Below are 20,272 nucleotides of genomic sequence, written 5' to 3'. Positions count from 1 at the left end.
GACGAGCATTTTGTACAGAGGAAACCCTAGCTTTGTACAGACCTTAGAACATGTAGCCCAAGTCTTCAGACAGTTTAAATAGGTCCAAATTTTGCATATAGACTTTGCATGAAATTAGGGAACTCAACCTGTATACAGCTCATTGGATACATTAAATGAGCTAAATTGGGTGAAACTCCTGCCTTGTTGCTGGCACCCATCCCAAAGAGAGGAGAGGTACGCAGGTGCCATTTCCACAGTTCACGCTTCAGCTGGTTAAATATTTGCGTTTCATTTTATTTGGCAGCTACACAATACTCCTGGTTCCATTTCTTGGGCTAGGCTCATAGCACTTTTATTTTGTGAACCACTTGAACTGGGCCACTGTTTTATCAAAGAAAAGCACTGAGATAGACATTTGGCTTGATGGACTAGACTCAGATTTCCAGATAGCAACTTGCTCAGCCAGACTCCTACGTTCATGGAGAGAAGAATTCAACCAGCAGGCACCAGGTATAATTCAGTGAAAGGGTAAGGCCAGGGGTATGGGAGCAGCTTGGACACAGCCAGCCAGCCATGTCAGAACAGAGACATGTTTCTGGCCATGCAGCTAATACATTACCTTAGCTAGAGTACTGGACTGATAATTCCAGTTGGGAGCATGGGAATGGGATAAATATCATGGGGCTGCAGACATGCCAGGGCAGACCAGCCCTGCCCTGCCCTCTTCCAGATGAGTGTAACACTCTCAGGGGCTCTTCCATTATCATGTCTTCTCATGCTCCAGGGGTAGCTCTTCTGTCATGAAGAGGTAGGAGCTGATGGCTTCCCGCAGGCCCAGACTGACAGGGGAGTCCTCCTCCCCTCCAGATGGAGCCTCTGTAAGCAGCATGGAGCTACAGACACAAGAAAGGATGCTCAGCCTCAGTCTACTTGCCTGCCCCACAAATTTACACTAGCACCCATCCTGCCCAACACCCTGGTCACACTGGTCTTACAACCAAAATATTCAGCCTGGAGACAGCCCAACCTCCAGTGTGAATGACTGCCCCCCTCCACCACCTCTTTGCCTGCTGGAACCTTGGTCCCTAGTGCTCTCCAGTCCCAAGTCAGACTCCCCACCCACCCCCGGCTCAGCATCCAAATGCCAGCTCTCTGAGCACCCTGCCTGGCTGCACCCAGATGATCCTGCTGGGCACTCTGTGACTTTACTGGTATTTGTTTGAAAGAAGTAAAGTGGGATGCCCTGAGTAACTGCAGAGAAGAACAAGGTTCCTCTGTGTTCCCTTCTGTCAACTGCTTCCTACCTGTCAAGCTCTTTCCAGTCAAGAGCTGGCTTCTTGATAATCACAGGTGGAGGGAGGTTCTGCAGAGGTGCTGAGCTGGCCCCTTGGATGAAGCAGGGCTCCTTCAGGAGGCAGCACAGCCCACCCTCAATTTCTAGGCAAGGAAGCAAGGACAGATAAGTGGTTTTCCCATGGTCTCTGCTAAAGAGTGCATGTTCCACAGGGGCATAGAATGACATGCACAGCCGACATTCACTGTATGCTTATGCACACATACAGCCTGTATTTACTGCACACAAGCACACAGCCTGCACATGCTCAGTCTGCTTGTACTGTTACACTGCAAACCCATGCACACACATTGCATATGCACAGCCTGCCTAAGATCTTAGGTTGAGAATTGAGGGTTGTGCAATGGCTACTGAGATCCACAAACTTCCTGTGTAGCCCAAGACAGAAGGGACTCTAATGAGACCCCTTTCTCTTCCATTTGCATGGTACCATTGTAGGGGACTACCCTTTTGGGAAAGATTACTCTCTGTGCTGTAAACATCACACACATACTAAACCCAGGCAGCCCCAATGTTGTGCAGCCATTAAAGAGAGGTAAATGTAGGACAGGGTTGTTACCAGAGTAATAGTCTACCAGGTCCTGTAGGCTGGGGAATGTGAGACACGGGGAGATGTACAGCCAGCCATTCTCCAAACGGTTAATGCGATAGTGTTTGACAGAATCCCAGGAAGAGTGGTTTGTGCGCCTGACAGACAAGGAGTAGAAGCCTGCAGAAGGAGAGCACAGGGTCACTGTTGTGGTCTTAGGGATGAGAGGAGACTAAGGCCCTACAGGACAGCTCTGTGCTGAAAGTGGTAGGCTGGTGTTCCATGGTACTGCTGGTGCATTGCAATGACACAAGCTGGACATGGCTGCAAGCACCGGGCAACAAGTGGTGCTCTGGGACGTGAATTGTACCTAGGGGCCCCAACTCCTTGTCTCTGGAGGGTGTTTCCTATAAATAGCACAAGCAAGCTGTATTCTGATTGACTTTGGAATTTCATGGCCCAGCCAACTGAAGAGCAACATAGCACAACCAGCTGGAGAAATGTAGGCTTGACAAAATTACAAGGTGGATAGACAACTGGCTCAATAGCCACAGGCAAATGAGGTTTTGAACGGAGTCCCACAGGGGTCTCCCCTGGACCATTTAATGTTTATTAATGATTTGGAAGCTGTCACAAAATGCTTGGTGAGCAACTTTTGCAGTTGACAGAAAACAGGCTAAAAAAAATAGGCATGTTTGGCTTGCAGAAAAATCAATTAAGAGGGGCCACGATAGTAGTCTTGAAGTGTCTGAGGGGCTGCCACATACAAGAGAAAGAATACCTTTTCTCTTGCTGCAGGGCATAGGACACATACCAATGGCTTGAAATTGTAGTAAAGTAGGTTTGGATTGGCTATCGCTGAATAATTTCTTCATTGTTAGAACAGTGAGGCATCTGCCTAGGGAAGTTGTCTAGTCTTCTTCATTGGAGTTGTTCAAGAAGCGTATGGATAAGCACTGGATGTAGCAGTAGCTATGTCTGGCATGTGTTGTAACGAACTGGAAATCCAGGAACTTCCTTGCCCCGCAAGAACGGGATGAGCAAAATATGGCCCGCAGGCCAGACCCAGCCCGCCAACGGACTGCACCCAGCCTGCAGCTGCCCCCGCGGCACTCCGGAGGGGGCTGAGCTCCACCCGTGCCCGCCAGAGTAGCCCGTGCTGCGGTCCTGCCTGTGCCCCACGGCCCAGGCCCTGGCCAGCGTGCACAGCTTGTGGCGGGGCTGTTTCTGGCGCTGCTGTGCTCTCATCTCCAGTAGGAGCCGCCCCCCACCCACCTGCCCAGAGTAGCGCAGCAGGATACCACTGCTGGATACCACGGGGAGCAGAGTAGCACCCAGCCAACTGCAGCCACGCCAGGGACAGCCCCGCCAGAAACTGCACATGCTGGCCGGGATCCAAGCTGGCAGGGCTGCTCTGCCCCCTCGCCGCCAGCTGCAGTCCGTGCCCCTGCTGCACCACTCCCAGCGAGAGAGAGCTTCAGCCAGGCGGCTCCTGCCCCAGCGCGGTGCGCTCAGCTCCAGCTCCAGCTCCTGGCTGCTCCCCACCCACTCCGCGCCCAGCTGACACTCCTCTGGCTCGGAGTGCACAGCAGAGGCAGGAGGGGGAGGAGGAGCGGTGGGAGGGGAGCAGTCGCACAACAGCGGCAGCGGCCCAGGCCCCGCGACCGCGCGAAGTTTCCGGCGGGCTGCGTCAGCCGAGTGCGGCTCCGCTTCTGTCGCCTCCGGCGGTGGCTGCTCCTCCTGCGCCGCTCTGGGCATGTGGGGGAGGGAGGAAGTTTCATCCAGGCAGCTCCCGCTGGAGGCAAAGGGAGCAGAGCAGCACCTGGGGGGCTACAGCATTGCCAGAAGCTGCACACTGGTCGGGGACGGGGACAGGGACGGGGTCAGGCTGCGGGCGCGGGCAGGAGCGTGGCGCAGGCTGCCCCATGCAGATCACTGAAGGGACAGCCTCGGACTGAGTGAGCTCTGCTGCACGCGCCCCGCCTCCCCCTCCTTCTCCTCACCCCAGCTGGTTCCCAAGAATTAGTGCCCAGGCAGCTCCCCCCAGTACATGCCCCCCCAACCCTTGACAGGGTAGGGTGTGCAGGGAGTAGACTGCATCCATCCTGCACCCAAACACGGCTCCCTGCCCATCCAGAGCCCCATAGGTAGTTTTGGAGAGTTGTTGCATGGCAGTGGGGTCCTGACCCGGCCCACAACAGCTCATCAAAACTGGTATATCAGGGGTGAGCAAAATGTGGCCCCGGGGTCAGATGCGGCCCACCAGGCCATTCTATCCAGCTCATGGGGCCCCTTAAAGATTTAGAAAATGAATATTAATCTGCTCTGAGCTGCCTGCCACACAGCCCTTGATGGCTTGCCAGAACTCAGTAAGTGGCCCTCTGCCCAAAATAATTGCCCATCCCTGTCCTATGTGGTCCTCAGGCCCAAATAATTGCCCATCCCTTCCCTTGAAGATCACTGTGAGAGCATGAGAAAAGATCTGCAGCCCAGAGCAGGCGTATACTGGAGAAGAGCACCAGTAGAATGAAGCAGAGCTTTGAAACTGTTCATTACAAGAGACAATTAGAGGCGCTGGGATAAGTTTATGGACGGGATATAGAAAGGGGAGGTCTAGCATTGCAGTTAGAGGGTGTGATGTGTGGAGTCATGCTTGCTGTTTCCAGGTTGCAGAGCAGAACAAAGGGTGTTTGGCTTTTCCTACGCTTCTGGGCCTTGCTGATTGCTACATGGGCCCAGGAAGGAATTTTCTCCCCTCCAGTTACTACGAGTGTCCAGGGTTGGCCAGGGGGAGAGTTTTTGGTTTGTTTTTGTTTTTTGGTGTATTGCCTGCAGCCAATGCTGGAAATTTTGACTGGGTTGTTTCAATGCTTCTGCTGGGGCTACAACCCAGTTCCTGGCTAAGTCTTGCCCCCCTGCTCAGGGTCAGCCCAATTGCCACAATTGGGGTCAGGAAGGAATTTTACCCCATGCTTGGATTGGTACAGACTGGGGGGGGGGGGGGGGGGGGGGGGGTTGCCTTTCTCTGCAGCAGGAGGCACTGCCCTCTTCCTTGGATCTCTCAAGTACATTTTAACAATCCTTGCAGGAGACACTGACAGCCCTCGTTCCCTGCTTTGTCTGTGATAAGTTAGGGTGCTTTTGGTGTTTTGGGGCCATAAACTTTCTTGTTACATAACAGGGTTGATTGTGTAGTTCTAGGAATAGGTTAGACAAGGACTTCTATGGGATGGTTTCAGTAGGGATGATCCAGTCTTGAGCAGGGGGTTGGACTAGATTACCTCTGGATTAACTCCCTTCCAGCCCTACTTTTCTATGATTCTATGACCTGGAGTGCTGTTGTCATAAGTCTGCTGCCCAGGCAGGAGCCCACTGACTGCAAGTAAGCAATATGCAGCCCATGGGCTGCCAGTTAGAGAGTCCTGTCCTATAACACAACTGTATGCTATTTAGACAGTAAAAGACAAACAAATGAAAAATCCAACAAAAAGCCTAAAATGTGACACAGGAATAGCAGGAGAGAAGGGTATCAGCAATTCTTTAAAACAGATCTTCAGTCACCTAGGAGACTTGATTTTATAAATTCATAGTGCATCCACACCTTGAATACTGTGCCCAGTTTTGGTCCCCACACCTGGAGGGGTTTCCACATAAAGAGAGCCTAAGGAGGTTAGGCCTATTCTGTTTAGGAGAGAGATGCCTGAAGGCGGGGCATGATAAGGGTTTACAAAATACTAAATGGTGAAGCAGAAGTAAATATAAATTTATTACTTACGCTGTCTCACAATATAAGAACTAGGGGTCATAAAATGAAAGTAGTGGGTAATAAGTTTAAAACTAACAAAAGAAGTTATTTTTTACACAGCCTGTAATTAATATGTGGAACTCATTGCCACTAGATGTCATGGAAGCTGACAGTTTAGCTAAATTTGAAAACAGATTGGACAAGTTCTTGGAGTAAAGGTGCATCAGTAGCTATTGAACAAGAAGTTAGGGGTTCAAACTCTGAATCAACACTTCTTGGACCTAAATGCTGGAGGCAGCAGTTTGGAGAGGAACAGTGGGAAAAGAAACCCTGTTCACTCTCCATTCAGCATTTGTTCTCTGCCACTGTGTGACACAACATAGTGGGCAAGACAGACCTATGGACTGATGCAGTAAATGGCAGTTCTTATGTTCTTATGCCTCAACAGAAGTGCCTTGGGGATTTAAATTCCTATTAGGATTAGCTGGCAAATAAGCAAGGGTTCTGAGACTAAAATTTGGACTTGGGCACCAAAATTAGAGTGACATGCTTATGAGTTTAGCGCAAAGCAACCTGCTTAGCTGCCGCCAATTCTGTTTGGAAGAGCCCCTTGGAAGTCTTTGCCTGATGTAGGTAAAGAGGGCATCACAGGCTCCCTAGAGAAGGAGGAGCAAAGTGAGAAACTTTGCTTCCTTCATATTTGCAGCTCCACAGCTGCCTAAGCCTGGCACTCAGCTGAGTCAAGGCAGCAGGAAAAGGGGGCTCAGACTAAGCTCTCTGGTGTGTTAAACTCCTGTCCTGTGGGGATGAGGGACTCAGAGGGTACATTTACATGTGTACTTTAATGTGCAGTAGACTATTTTATGTAAAAAAACCCCATGACAGTATACTAATGCACAGTAAAATAGTCTACTGTGAATTATGCATCACTTAAAAAAACATGCAAATATGCTACTGTGCATTAGCACAGCCTGATGCACATTAATTTAGTACCTCACATTGGAGGTACTAAATGCACATTAGAAAAGAGGGAACCAAACTGCTTCTAACAGACAGAGACTAAAACAGAAAACAGGTCTTGCCCTGGGAAAGAAGCATGTCTGAGACAGAAGCTCAGTGCAAAGGGCAGCACTAGCAGATTCCCAGAGAGTTGGGGTACATGGTGTTACAAGGAACAGCAGAAAAGGTCAGAACAGGTTTCTCTGCAAGTGTATCATCTGTCCTACAGATTGGGCTCTACTGGGGAGCCATGGTAAGGGCAGAGGAAAGAGAATTATTTACTATGATGTCCAGGGCAGCATTAGATGTAGGGGGATAAGATTAAAAAAAGGAAAAGGTAGGATAAGGGTCAGGAACTAAATCTGACTCTAGAGGTACAAGATACTGATTGCTCTCATGCCAGACAGAAAGGCAGGTCAGGCTGTCAACGTGTCTAAGGAAAGGTGGGCACCCCCTGACTTAAGGCATTGGCATGATTGCAGATGAAGGGGTTTCCCATCTGTGGCAGTTCCAAGAAGAGGAGATCTTGGTCCTTACTACCTTATCTTGTCATTGAGGGATACCTGACTTAGCTTTCTAAGTTTGGAAAGATTTCAGGAGCATAGTTCAAATCAGTGGATAGATGGTTCTCTCATGTGTCACAATTTTCATTGAAAAAAGTGGTCCTTTTTGGAGCTGAAATAGCTTGTCTCTGCTTAACCAAAAGCTACAGGAAGTTTTCTGCCTGAAGACTGTACAGTGGGGGAAGAGGGTTAGCAAGAAACAGAAAACATAATGTGTGTGCAGGAAACCACAGTTCAAGGCAGGCAGTTTAGGCTACAGGTGTGAATGATCAGAGATACGGCTAATAACACCATGTATATCAATGTACAATGCATTGCAGGAGAGACAAGTGATACCTTCAGTCAGTAACTGTTTGCTCAGTCTTTGGATCCGTGTATCTAAAATTTGACCACCCTAGCTCCTATGCCAGCAGGCACTCACTTCTGAAAAGAATTCTTCCCATTTGAAGTCAATGAAGCAGTAAAACAACACACCAGAGGTGGAGCTTGTGGGGAATACTCATGGTTTTAAGTGGTTCACACATTAGCTTCCAGTGCTTCCATTTAGAAGGGTGAAGGAACTTGATGAGTTTAGCCTATTATGTTCCCGCTCAGTCTGCTTTTTCTAAATTTAATATCAAAGGTTGTTAATAAAGAGCATTTTACCATGTCAGCTAGTAAAGGTAAAAAATAAATTAGTTTAATTTGCTTCAAAAAAAAAATGGTGTAGGAAAAACGGTCACAGTAACATATTTGCATATTAAGAAAAACTTTCTGACTATATGGGTAGGGAAGCATTTAGCTCAAGCTGCCTAGGGAGGATGGGAAATTTCCTCCACTGGTAAGTTTAAGAGCAGGTCAAACATATCTCTCAGGGATGATCCATATACATTAGATCTTGCCTCACTGTAGGGTCTGCATTAGATGACTGCTTGAGGTATTTTCCAAAGCTATTGTTTTATGATTTATGGCAAACAGAAAATATTCTGTAAGGAACTTGCCCTAGCCACAGTGGGCCCTGGCAGTCCTAGTCTGTGCCTGAGCACTCACCTCTCAGGATGACGTGGGTCGTCATTACAAGGCAGATAATAAGTCACTGTGTGCTATGGTGGGAGGGTGCTGGTAGAAATGCAGAACATGCCCTTTCCCCCAGCAAGCATTTTCTTCTGTTAGGTCCATTGCTAATAAAATCACCACTTTCACTGGATGTTACAGGTCAGTTCCTGGCCTGTAGCTCTACTTTTTCTGTACAGGGGAGACACAAAGCTTCTCTAACAGGCTCCTGGACTTCTGTAAGGCTTAAGTTGTGCCCCAGGACTGCTTTCAGTCATGCTGGGGACCATTTCAGCTGCAGCCTGCTTTGAAGGACCCAGACATTTCAGGCTCAGCTTGCTTCCAGCCCAAGGAATGGAAAGGTAGTTTAGAACTATCCTTCCACCTGGGAGCAGGAATCTGCCCCTCACTGGGGCAGTAGCCAGCTGTGTGCAGCTTAGTGGCCATGCCTCTTGCTTCCCCTTTCTCCCTTCACTTCCCTGAGCTGGCAGGGCTGTGAGGGAAGCTGGAGCTGATTCCCCTATCTATGTACTTCTGGAGTGTTCATGGGTCAGTTTGGTTTGGTGTGCATGGAAGATTTTAAGCCCTGAGGCCAATTAATGAACAACCTTCTTCATCAGTTCCTACAATAACTGTAGCACTGTGTTCTGGGCACATACAGCCAGGTGTTGCCCTTCACAGTCATTCACCCTCAAGAGCAGAGAGCAGCCCTCTGGGAAGGTAAGCAGCTCTGTGGGGTGGAGAAAGGATGGAGAATGCCCAGCCTCAGCCAAACAATTTCCTGGAGTCCTTCAGTGGTATGGGACAGAGGAAACCACTGGACTCTCATGAGCCTGGTACCTGTGGGAAAGAGGGTGCCTAGGCTTCTGTTGCAAATCTGAAGCATCCACGTTATCCTCAGCCCCTCCCTCCTCTTCGGTTGACAGTTCTGATAGACCTGTGCCATGGCTTGGCAAACTCCCCTACCTTTCCTTGTCTGGCTCTCTCTGATCAGGAAGGAACCACTGTGATTGTAAGGCAGAAACAGCAGCTCCTCAGCCTTTTCTCGGCTAATGCCCTCGTACAGCCACCTGTAAAAGATAACAGGTCCCTGACTGCTGTGCATCTGGCAACAGGCAGGTTTCTTGCTTTTAATCTCAGGGCAGCAGCCCTGTGCAAAGTGACAGTTCCCTCTGGATGAAGAGACAGGACTGAGCATGGTGTGGGGACAGTAGTGCCTTGGCAGGGGATGCAGTAGAGGGGATCAAAGTGTTTTCCATCTCTCTTGGTTACATTAAGGCTTCACCTTTTACCCTGGGAAATACCTAAAGACCTCACTAGCTGGGATGTAGAGAAAGGTAGATAGATGTGTTAGTCCAAAGTCAGGCAGAAAGCAGCCTAGAGTGGCATCTCATAGACTAATTCTGAGAGGTATAAACTTTTGTAAGCAACTGCTTGATTGGTTAGGTGCTAGACTAGACTATATGCATCACCCAGACCTGAAGTGCAGTTTCCCTTTGCCTGGAACATGGTTCTGACCTGACGAGAAGCATACAACAACACAATGAGCAGGACAATGAGCCCCTCTTTTTCAGCCAGCAGAGCCATGTTGCCCCTTCCTGGTAAAGAGGCCAATAGGAAACAGCACCATGTCATGAAGCTGTAGGGCTTGAGCCCAGTTCTTGGTTGCTTAGACTCTCATACATTTTTATAGCATTATTTGTTCTGGGAAGTTCCTGGTGCTTCAGGGAAAGACAAAATGGTGAGAGGAAACCTCACTCGAGCATGCAGCTGCAGTGACCATGACTGCACTGCAGGTCTGGCCATTACATGCACAGGAGCCTCTAATTTCCAATAGATGGAAGTAGCAGCCAGGCCTTAAGCTCACTATCTGTTGAGGGGAATGTCAGCAGCCAGATTCATGACTGCAGAAACATGTATGCCAAACATGTTTTAGCCCTGCACCAGGAGTTACACTGAGGCCAGAGCCATGCACTAGGCTATATCAGCACCCAGAAAGATCAAGGAATCCAGACAAAAAAAGGAAGAAAGCCCATTCTTACAGGCTTCCCAGAATAAATGTATTATATTAAATATTCAAAATGCCTAAAACCATTGGCATTGTGTCTGTTCACAAACTGGTTGAACTGTGCAATTAACCAACAAAAGCCTGAATGCTAAATTGCACTTACAGGTGTAAAACTGCTCCTGGGTAGGTTTCAATTTACATTTTATTTCAGGGAAAATTTGACCTAAAATTCCTTTTTCTAAACAATGGGCCAGCAATACTGCATGCATTTGTACAGGACCTGCCCAGAGGTTCTACGAGGACAGCATTGAGGTGATGCCACAGTACCAAAATATAGAAATAAAGTAGGTCTGGAGATCTAGTGGAGAGGAGACAGAAGGATCACACTGGAAGTTTTTGGATTAGAATGAATGGGAATTGAAGGTCATGTCTGCATGTCTTCCTCCTGCTCTGTTGAAAGGAGCAAGAGACAGCAGCTGCAGTAGGATAGTACCTGGGGGAGGAGGGGTGAGGGAGGGGGTATCACATGTATATGGGCAGTACATTTTGCTCAGGGGCCCTCAGATGCTTCAGGAATCTTCTGCAGCCCAGAGACCTCTGAGTTACTGCTGTGCACCACCAGAGCTCACACCAAGACATGTTTGCCTTAGACCTGAAATCCATCTCCCCCCTTCTGCAACCCCAAATTGGTCAGAAAGGACTCTTGTCTTTGCCATCTGACCACTGAAGGAGATCCCCTAGGCCTAGGGGATCTAGTGTCTAAACAAACCACCAGCACAAAGGGACAATTGGTATGACTGGATGGCTTGGGGATAGCTCCAGAAGGAGCACAGAGAACAGCTTAGCATGTGAATCCTGCTTTCTGGTGCTGAGGTCTTCTGGAACACTGTTGAGGGCAAAGTATAACCCTGACACCTCCTGACTTCTATGGGGATGAGAGGGAAGAAGCCTGGGTCATTGATATCTACAGCCTGCACAGCAATGGCTGTCCTCACCCTTCATGTTTCCCATTCATCTCTTCCTGTCTGGCTGGCCATGGCCTTGGGCTGCAATGCAGACATTTGCCCAGGAGTATTAGTCTCCTGTGCATTGCCAAGTGTAGGAATGGAGGCAGGATGGCACTTCAGAGACTGACTTGTTCAGAGGCATAAGTTTTTGTAGACAACAGCCTACTGCATCAGATGCCATAGCTGTCACCTATAAAAGTGTATGCCTCTCTGAACCAGTTAGTCTCTAAGGTGACTGGCTTTACCAGGTGGAGAAATGTACAGGGACTGTGCCCTTCATTGTGTTTGCACATACCATCACAGTGGGTACCCAGCCACAACTGTGGGCACTGCTTCAGTACAAATATGACATCATAACTTCTGCCCCAGGGTTTGCAGGCTTACTCCAGTCAGTGCTGTGCCCTTTCAGACAGAGAGCAGGAGCACCTACCTGTGCCACACTTTGGCCACATAGCTGCTGGGCACATAGCACTCTTGGCCAGATGCTAAAGACACCACTTTCCACCACTCACCATCCCTGCAAGGAAAATAGTCTTCCATTAATTACAATTCCACATGCCTCCAGCAGGGGAGGCTAGGCTGAGGCTGGTTTCTGGTGCTGAGATCTTCTGGAACACTGTTGAGGGCACATCTCCTGAGGCTGAGCTGCTGTTACCCGCTTCTGGGGAGCCACTATCCTCACCAGGTGATGGCTCCTATTGCCCCTACCAGCAGCCAGCCATCTGCCATCTCAACCTGCTGTGCTGATCATGCTCCCCAATGGCAGTCGGGAGTTCCTGAACCTGAAGCCATGAGGTCACAATGCTGTGGCAGCTGCAGGCCACATGCAGCAAACCAGCACTGAATGAACACTTGCACTTTTGTGCCAGTGGGCACAAGGCTTGATCTGAAGTAAGGTCTGGACTCACTGGGTCAGGTCTCCATTACAACTCCAGCCCTCAGCCAGGGCAGGAACTCAGTAGAGGGGAGAGGATCCTCTCTGAGCCAGAGAACACATGCATGCCTTAGAGAGCTTTCAGTAAGGATTGTGGAAGATACACAATAGCTTGCAGAAACATCTTCTAGCAGTTTTGAAGTGACTGGAAGCCAGACAACAGAGAACTGACAGCCACTTCTCACTCCAGAGTCATTCTTAAAGAGGGCCTGGAAGCAGACACCCTGTACACCAGGTGTGGGCAAAATGTGTCTCACAGGCCAGATGTAGCCTGCCAGGCCACTCTATCCGGCCCGCGGGGCCCCTAAAAAATGTAGAAAATCAATATTTATCTGCCCCTGGCTACCTGTCATGTGGCCCTCGCTGGCTTGCCAAAACTCAGTAAGCGGCCCTCCACCCGAAATAATTGCCCGCCCCTGCTGTACACTGAGTGCTGAGTTTATGGGCATGCTGCAGAGCCTGTTGCCTACCATAGAATGAAGGTAACTCTCAAAAGACTGTACCTGAGCTCTGTGGAGGGGCAGGGGCCTAGGTCTGGGCAGAGTAGCACTGACAACAACTGAGCTCTTGCAGCTTCCACATCACTTTTGATCTGACTTACTCTGAAAGGACATTCAGCCACTCCCCCATCCTCAGGATGGTCTCTGTCCCCTCCCCTGAGGGGAAATTGCACAGGGCAACAGCCACATAGCTGTTCTGACCTGCAAAGAGAGGCACAGAGATATTGACATTGGAGCATTGATCTCTGGAACAGCATCTCATAAACAGCTGCCTTTCCCTGCTAGTGCTGGTGCAGGTGGATGTGTACGTAGAAGGCTCAGCCCTCTTGCACAGGGTATAAAGGAGTAGCAACTCCTACCTTCCTGAATGGGCACCAGAGACTGCATGGGGGTGGATGGACTGGGTTGGACGACAATCTGTTTGCTCCTGCTGGGCAAACTTCCCATTACTCCAGGCAGACAGTAGGGATCAACACACAGCTCTGATGCCCTGTAGCAGGAAGCATAATCTGAAAAACCAACAAGTAATTTGAGAAAATAGTGGTCACACTTATGAAACACACAGGTGTATTGTCTGTATTATATAAAGCAATTTTAAATAGCCATCTAGAAGAAACAACAGTATTGATGACACAATAAGCTATTGATGTTGGATCAAAAATTAGTGCTGAAGAATGGGAAACCATCTGGAACAGTGGTCCTCACATATCCATCTGCATCATAATAAAAGAAAAACGTTTAAAACTCCTATATCAGTGTTATCTCACCCCAATTAAAATTAAACATATGTAAGGTATAGGAACAGGCAATTGTTGGAGGGAGTGTGGTCAGTTTGGGGGATTCTGTCACATACGGTGGATGTGTCCCAGAATCAACATGTTCTAGAAGAAGGTTGAGGTGAAGGAAATAACAGGTGGTGAGGGAAATAACAGCTATCAGATAATACTTCAGTGTTTTTACTGAACCTTCCTCAAAACTCTCTAGCATATAAGAGTCATAAGGAATTGACCACTCATCTTGTAGTAGCTGCAAGAATTTCAGTTACAAAAGCCTGGAAGAGAAGTGACACCCCTAAAACCACTGACGGATTGGGAAGTTTTAGTAATGGAAAAGTTGTCCTATCAAGTCAATAGTCTACAGGGGAGAAGGAAAAAAGATGCTGACTTAGAAATTTGATGGAAATTCTTGGAATTTGCTAAAAAAAAAAGATTCTTCTGCCTCCAAACCAGACACTTAAAAAGAAAATAGAATATAGAAGGAAAGTCCAAGAGCTATGAATTAACACTTAAAAACAATTTGGCATAAATTGAAAAATTAAAAAGCAGAGTTAAGTAGAAGATAATGAAATCAATATTATGTAGCATTCTGAAGAAAAGGAGGGGGTGAATTATTATATAGAGATGGAAACAAAAACTTAACATCAACTGAAACATAAAGGAACTGTCAGAGACTGGAAGGAAGAGGAAAAAACACAAGATTCTGTGGACATTGACTTGAGATAAGGTAGCACCGTGGATGGAAAATAAATATCTTTATGTCAATTTAAGGGGTCTAAATGTATATTTAAATGTTGCATTTAGTTCATAAGTTGGATTTGTTAATAAAGGTCAAAAAAAGAAAAACCAACAAACAAATCAGTGCTCCTAGCTTGTGGGCTTCTGTCTGTAGGCTCACCCTTAGGGCTCTTCAACTGCTCCCCACTGCTCCAGCCAGAGCTTTGCACAGCACTCTCTCTCTCAGTACTGCAGGCTCTGCAGCATGCCCATGAACTCTCAGCACATGCAGCCTTCTCCGATGCCATATCCTACCCCACTCCTAGGGTCAAACCCCTATGCTAGGGCCCTTCCCCCTCTCCCACATCCCACCTTGCTGCTCAAATTCCCTGCTGTCAAGCCTACCTTGCTCTTATCTGGCACTGTGATACTGCCCAGCACCACCCTGCCTCCAGAGTACACTGCAAGCCCTGCTTTCCCTTAGCTAAAGCAATCAGCTTCCCACATAAATGTGGAAGGTGTGGCAGCTTGTGCAGACCCTTGTTCCCTGCTTGCATGGGGCAGAGTGGCCAGCTCATGCAGTACCACTTCCTGCACTCCATACAGCTAACTACCAAGGCCAGGGAAGGGCCTGTGCATGAACTATGAAGAACAGCTTGCTGAACCCTTGGGATGGCCAGGCTGTTGGAACAACAACAGGCCATTGGCCAGGAACACCCTCCTCTCACTTCCAGTCCTCAGCCACAGACACACGCACACATAATTTAGGATACTGTTGCCTAACTACTATAGTTGGTATAGTATACAGTGGGCCTATAGTAAATGCATGACTGGGGCTTCCAATCCACTGGGTCCTCTGAGCACTGAGGAACTAAGTCCCTGGGCCCTTTGAGAATTGGTGTAAGCAGTCCAATATGGCTTCTTACTGCTTTGAGAAGTTAGAGTGAAAATAACCCCCAAACTCCTCAGTAAAACTAATTCTGTCAGGTGCAGGGATGGCAAAGCAGCCCTGAGTCACCTGCTTCATGCAAATCAGATTGAACAGCAAAAGGCAGGCCTGCCCCACAGGGGTCAGTGCACCAGATCTTGCACTCAGCCAGGGAGAACATGGTGCTGAGGGATGTCAGAGAGAACACAGAATCCCTGTAACACTTGGTGAAGGCAGTTCCCCTGGTAACAGGGAAAAGAGCAAAGAGGGGCATGACTGCGATGCCACAGATAAGTATGTCTTAAAGTGACTAGTTTTCAAGCACGTGGGAGAGACTGCATTTCATCTTAAGGAGGAAAGCAACTGGTCCAAGGGTTTATTGTTGCCGAGCTTCTACTGGATAGAGATGGGGAAGGAGAACTCCCTCCCATCTTGGAGGGGATGTACCCACAGCCAGCAGTGGAACTGGAACACTGGATGTGTGAAAATGAATCTAAGGGAGAAGGGGTTAGCAAAATGAATTTCCTTGGCTTCAATCTGGAGGCATCCCAGAAGGTCTCCTTCCACAGAAAATCAGCAGAGAAAAGGCGAGAGAATTGCACACTTACAAAGGAAGGGATGGAAGGTGGTTCAGGCCTGACATAGGAGCAGTGGGGGAACAGCTAAGGGAAGGCATATTGAGGGTCAGTGAGAAGGAGGCCACTGGTAGTCAGTTTTGCGGGGCAATTTACCTGTGTCATTGTTGAGCTGTCCTATCAAATTGTCCACAATGGGAAGAGAGCAAGCTGAGCTCTTAGTTCTAGGCTAAGAGCAGAGGGACCAGGAACTAGGCCAGTCAGACTGGTGGAGTCCATCTAACCCCATATCCCATCTTCATCTATACCCAATGCTGGTTGCCTCAAAGGGCAAGATAGCTCAAAGAACAGTCATGACTAAGCTGGGCACAAAACTAGGCAGGGTCAGGCCTGCCCTCATAAACCAGTGCATGGTATGTGCCTTGTGTTAGAACAGTGGTGCTCGAACTCTGGCTTGGGGGCTAAATCTGGCCCACAGGGCCATGTCATCTCGTCTATGAGGTTCCCTGTGGGTACCAAAGTTTGGCAGCAGGGTTGTGGTGGTAGCAATTAACACTGACATGCAGTTTTTATCCATGGCCAGATTCAGCGAGTATGGCTGGGCTAGCATGCAGGGTTGAGTCACAGCTGGATGCCGTGCATGGGGCTGGCTCAGTGTACAGTGTCACTCTGTGGCTGGATTCAGCCTGGAGGGCTGAGCCAGTGTACAGGGTTGTTCCACAGCCAGATCCAGTGCACAGGGCTGGGCCAATGCATGGGGTTGCACCCATGAACCGACCCTGCATGCTGCCTCTATGATGTATCTGGCCTGCGAACTGACCCCACTCCACTCATCCAGCCCAGGTTCCAGAAGGTTGAGCACCACTGGGTTAAGAGGTGTCCTTCCACACACCTGAGGAAATGCTGCTCTCTCATGTCCTACAAGATACAAAGGGAGGGTAAGGCTGGCCAGAGAAATGAACGTCTTCTTTACCTCTGAGCTACATTTAGATCTTATGGCTTTGCTCTTCAGGCACAGACTTAGCAGATGTCTTGTATATGAGTCAGAGCAGATGCTTCCAGGGAGCCTTGGACACTGGTTTTGTACTTTCCTGTTTTATAGCTGACAGTTTAACCTGCAGTGTAATCACTCTGCTGGTGCTGGTAAGAGGAAGCAAACCTAATTGCTTGTCACCTGGCCAAGTGGGCTTTTGAAACACTGTTGAGCCCATCATCAGCTGTCAGCAAGGGGAAATTGGCAGCTTAAGGCAAGAAGGCCAGTGTTCAGCTTCTGGACAGAGAAAGCAAGTTTGAAATCTTTGTTCAGGGCCTCACCATTAACCCTTTCAGGGAAACCATAGTCCCTGTTAAATATCTTGAGTGGCAAACCCCTGCATCAGCTCAGTCCTAAGCAGACAAGACGGATGGCTTGGAGAAAGAGCTGTGCAGAACAACCAGGGCCAGCACAAAGTGCTGTTCTTAGAATCAGAACTGATGCAGTGCCTCAGCGCAACATTAGAAAGCACCGAAGAACTGGAGGGAGCACCCAAGAACCGTCCCTCTTGAGTGCTCCCTCCCAAGAACCAGCCCTCTTGGGAGCTGCAACACCAATAACTCTATTTGTACTTATTAAAGAATAAACCATAACTCTTAAAAAAGCAAAGGTGCTGTTCATATGCCAGCATGGGTTAACTGCCATTTCTAAGTTAAATTCCCACCACAGGATTGCTGAAGGCCATATCATACTTCCAATTGCCCACTAAAACACCCCTCTCAACCCATCCAAATGCTTTATTTAAAAACAATGACCCACTTGCTCAGTATTTCTTACTGCCTGTGTTAAGCACTGGTGCCATATGCTGGGAAGTTTTTAAAGAGCTGCTGTGCTCTGCGCCATAGATGGCTGCATTTCAGTAGGTGAAACAACCCCCAATGTGAAAGCTTTATTTCACCACCATTGTAAAGTGCTTTGAGCTCCTTGCCCAGAAGGGACAATGGGAGAGTTGTATTATCCTGGCTTTCCATAGTATGCTCACAATTCTCCCTCTTGTCTGACCTTAACTCAGTAACAAATTCACAGAATGGTGCTGGAGGAAAGCTTGTTGGGAAACTTTTAATGTCTCCCTTGAGGAATGGGATGAGTGGCAGGATGGAGGTGTTACACAGAGGCATTATATTTAAAGTGCTTTTTTAGTTATGTGCATTCCACCCCTCCTTGTTCAGAACATCCCTGTAGACTGGAGGGCCCCAGTCCCAATATCTAGCTCTACTTACTTGATTCTCAGTACAGTGAAGGCTCTGTGGGACTCTTCAGAACCAAGATGATATCATCCAACGTATGCAGTGTGAAATCTGCTGCTGCCCATGGCAGTGGGTCACTCTTGGCAGTGCAGAATCTCCCTCACCATAGGAATGGTCTAGCACTGTGTAAATCCCGTCACTGAACGCTCTCCAGGTGGTAGATGCCTTTGCTCAGCACCCTGGTAAGGGGTTCTGCTGTGTTCTGCTACCAGAAGTGTCAGCCAAGTCTTTTGCTGCTATTGGTTATATTGAGTGTGCAGTGTTTAAGAGAGAAGGGAGCTGGCTGATGCCTCAGAGCCCACAAACCATTTACATTTCCTGTGATGTGTGCAAATGGTGAAGAGGAGTCAAGAACAATATGTTTCTCTTTTTGTTCAGACAGCAGCTATTACAACATCCTGCTTCAAATGTGCCCCTAGAAAGATGTAGACTTATGTGTGTATGCGCATGCACACATATGTGAATACCAACAGAAACCTGCATCGGAAAACACACACACAGCTGTGTGTCTATTTATATACACATTTACTTCCCTCATACTGGTATATCCATCTACATGCATGTACACACACAGCAACATGCATCTATACCAGGGCTTCCCAAACTTTTCCTCAGCATGACCCCATTTAAACATTGTAAATTTTTTGCAACCCCAAAATAATGCAAATAAGATCAGCAAGTCATAAATATGGCTTTACAATGTTTATGTTCTTTATAGATTTCTTTTAAAACATTTAAAATTATTTAAACTTATTTTTAGATTTAAAAAAACAACATGGAATACAAAGACTGAAAAAGCTATTAAATGCATTAATTTGGCATTTATTTCAATTGCTTTAACTGTAGATTATATTTGCTGTGTTGTCATATTGTTAAACAACTGTAGATATCATGTATTTCAGCCATCCAGACTCAATATGCTGATTTTACGTCAGCTTCCTGAAACATACAAGCACCTTGCTTTGGAGCTGCAACTGTCATGTATGGATGAATAGCATGAGAGTTACATATTTATAAACAGGAAGTAGATTCATCATACTCAGTCAACACTGTAAAGCATCTTTGCATCTCCACATTTTTATCATTCAGACCGCAAATGGGGTCAAGACCCCAAGGTTGGGAACTGCTGATCTATATCCTCATCATCCTCATCTATATCCTCATCCTCCTCACCATACACATTTGACCATAACTCCCCAGTGTGATGTATCTGCCAAAAAAACTAATGCAGTCTTGGAGTAGATGTATGGCAATCATATTCCTTCTGCATTTGTTTCCAACGGGACCTCTTCAGAAACTCTGTCATGAGTTATTGTCCACAATTCAAAACAAGGTATCAATATATTGAAAAAGAGCCACAAAAATCATTAAAGGACTGGAAAGTAGCCATTACGGTGAAACAGTGCAGGAACTTTGGTTAATTCAAGAAATTATGGGATGATTTGATCAATGTCTATAAGTACCTCCATGGTAAATAGAAATTTGCCCTGCTGTGTGCTTCAGTATAGCAAACAAGAATATAGTGGGCACATAGACAAATTTGCTCCACAATAAAGCATTACTGTCCACATGTGTGTCACTATTAGGGCACAGTAGACTAAATTACTCTCCCATAGGATAGTCCTGTCAGACACAAGTACTATCTGATAGTGGAGTAAATTCGTGCAATTAAATGCATGTCTAGACGGTAACATGGGTGCAAATTGTGCCCAGTCAGCCAAACCAGCAGGGGGCCTGACTCCTGCCTGCTGCCAAGCCTGGTGGCTTGCCTTCAGGAGCCTTGTGACCTAGGCACCTACTTCGCCACCCAATGCTGCCACCTAGAGCCCAGGACTGCCCCGCTCTGGCCAACACTGCATATCGTGGCAAGGTGTGCAGCCTCTGCCGGGCAGTCTGTATTGCTGGCGCTCCCTGCACTTGCTGGGCATGGGAGGGAAGCCCCACATGCTGAAGCCAGCAGGAGGGACTTCTGGTGGTAAAGGTCAGGGGTTAGGGGTGGGACTTCTGCTCCCAAGATGGTGATCAGGGGGTGGGGCACCTATCAAGGGGCAGGGTTACCCAGGTGACCCTCAACAGTTCACCAAAACTCTTTAAGCGGCCCTCCACCCATTTAATTGCCCACCCCTGCCCTAGACCACCTGTTGTGGTCTCAAACACAGACCCACTGCACCCTCAGGGCCTTAGCCTTGACCTGGCATTGCTGGTCAGACTGCTGGTGTCCATGCTCTTACATTCACCAGGCTATATCCTTGCACACATGGGCATTAGCCTTTGTCATCTGGGCAAACTGCCGCTGAACATAGATGTCCCCCGACATGGCCATGAGGTCCACTACCTCAAGGC

The 20,272-nt window shown here is 47.9% G+C and overlaps 1 protein-coding gene across 1 annotated transcript; it reads right to left on the bottom strand.

Annotated features, from left to right (window-relative positions):
* Nucleotides 1–273: 273 nt before the first annotated feature.
* SLA2 (Src like adaptor 2) lies at nt 274–18,326 on the bottom strand. The gene is made up of 8 exons (XM_006266047.4): nt 17,903–18,326; nt 13,013–13,162; nt 12,755–12,854; nt 11,650–11,736; nt 9,171–9,274; nt 1,896–2,045; nt 1,287–1,419; nt 274–875 (listed from the first exon to the last, which is right to left on the bottom strand). The coding sequence occupies exons 2-8, from the start codon at nt 13,098–13,100 to the stop codon at nt 746–748; spliced, it is 792 nt and encodes a 263-aa protein (XP_006266109.2). The 5' UTR covers nt 13,101–13,162; nt 17,903–18,326; the 3' UTR covers nt 274–745.
* Nucleotides 18,327–20,272: the final 1,946 nt, after the last annotated feature.

The sequence above is a fragment of the Alligator mississippiensis genome, chromosome 9 (assembly GCF_030867095.1).
Source record: "Alligator mississippiensis isolate rAllMis1 chromosome 9, rAllMis1, whole genome shotgun sequence".
Taxonomy (NCBI): Eukaryota; Metazoa; Chordata; order Crocodylia; family Alligatoridae; genus Alligator; species Alligator mississippiensis.
The sequence above is the reverse complement of the archived record's forward strand: the minus strand, read 5'-3'. Positions and strand labels throughout refer to the sequence as shown.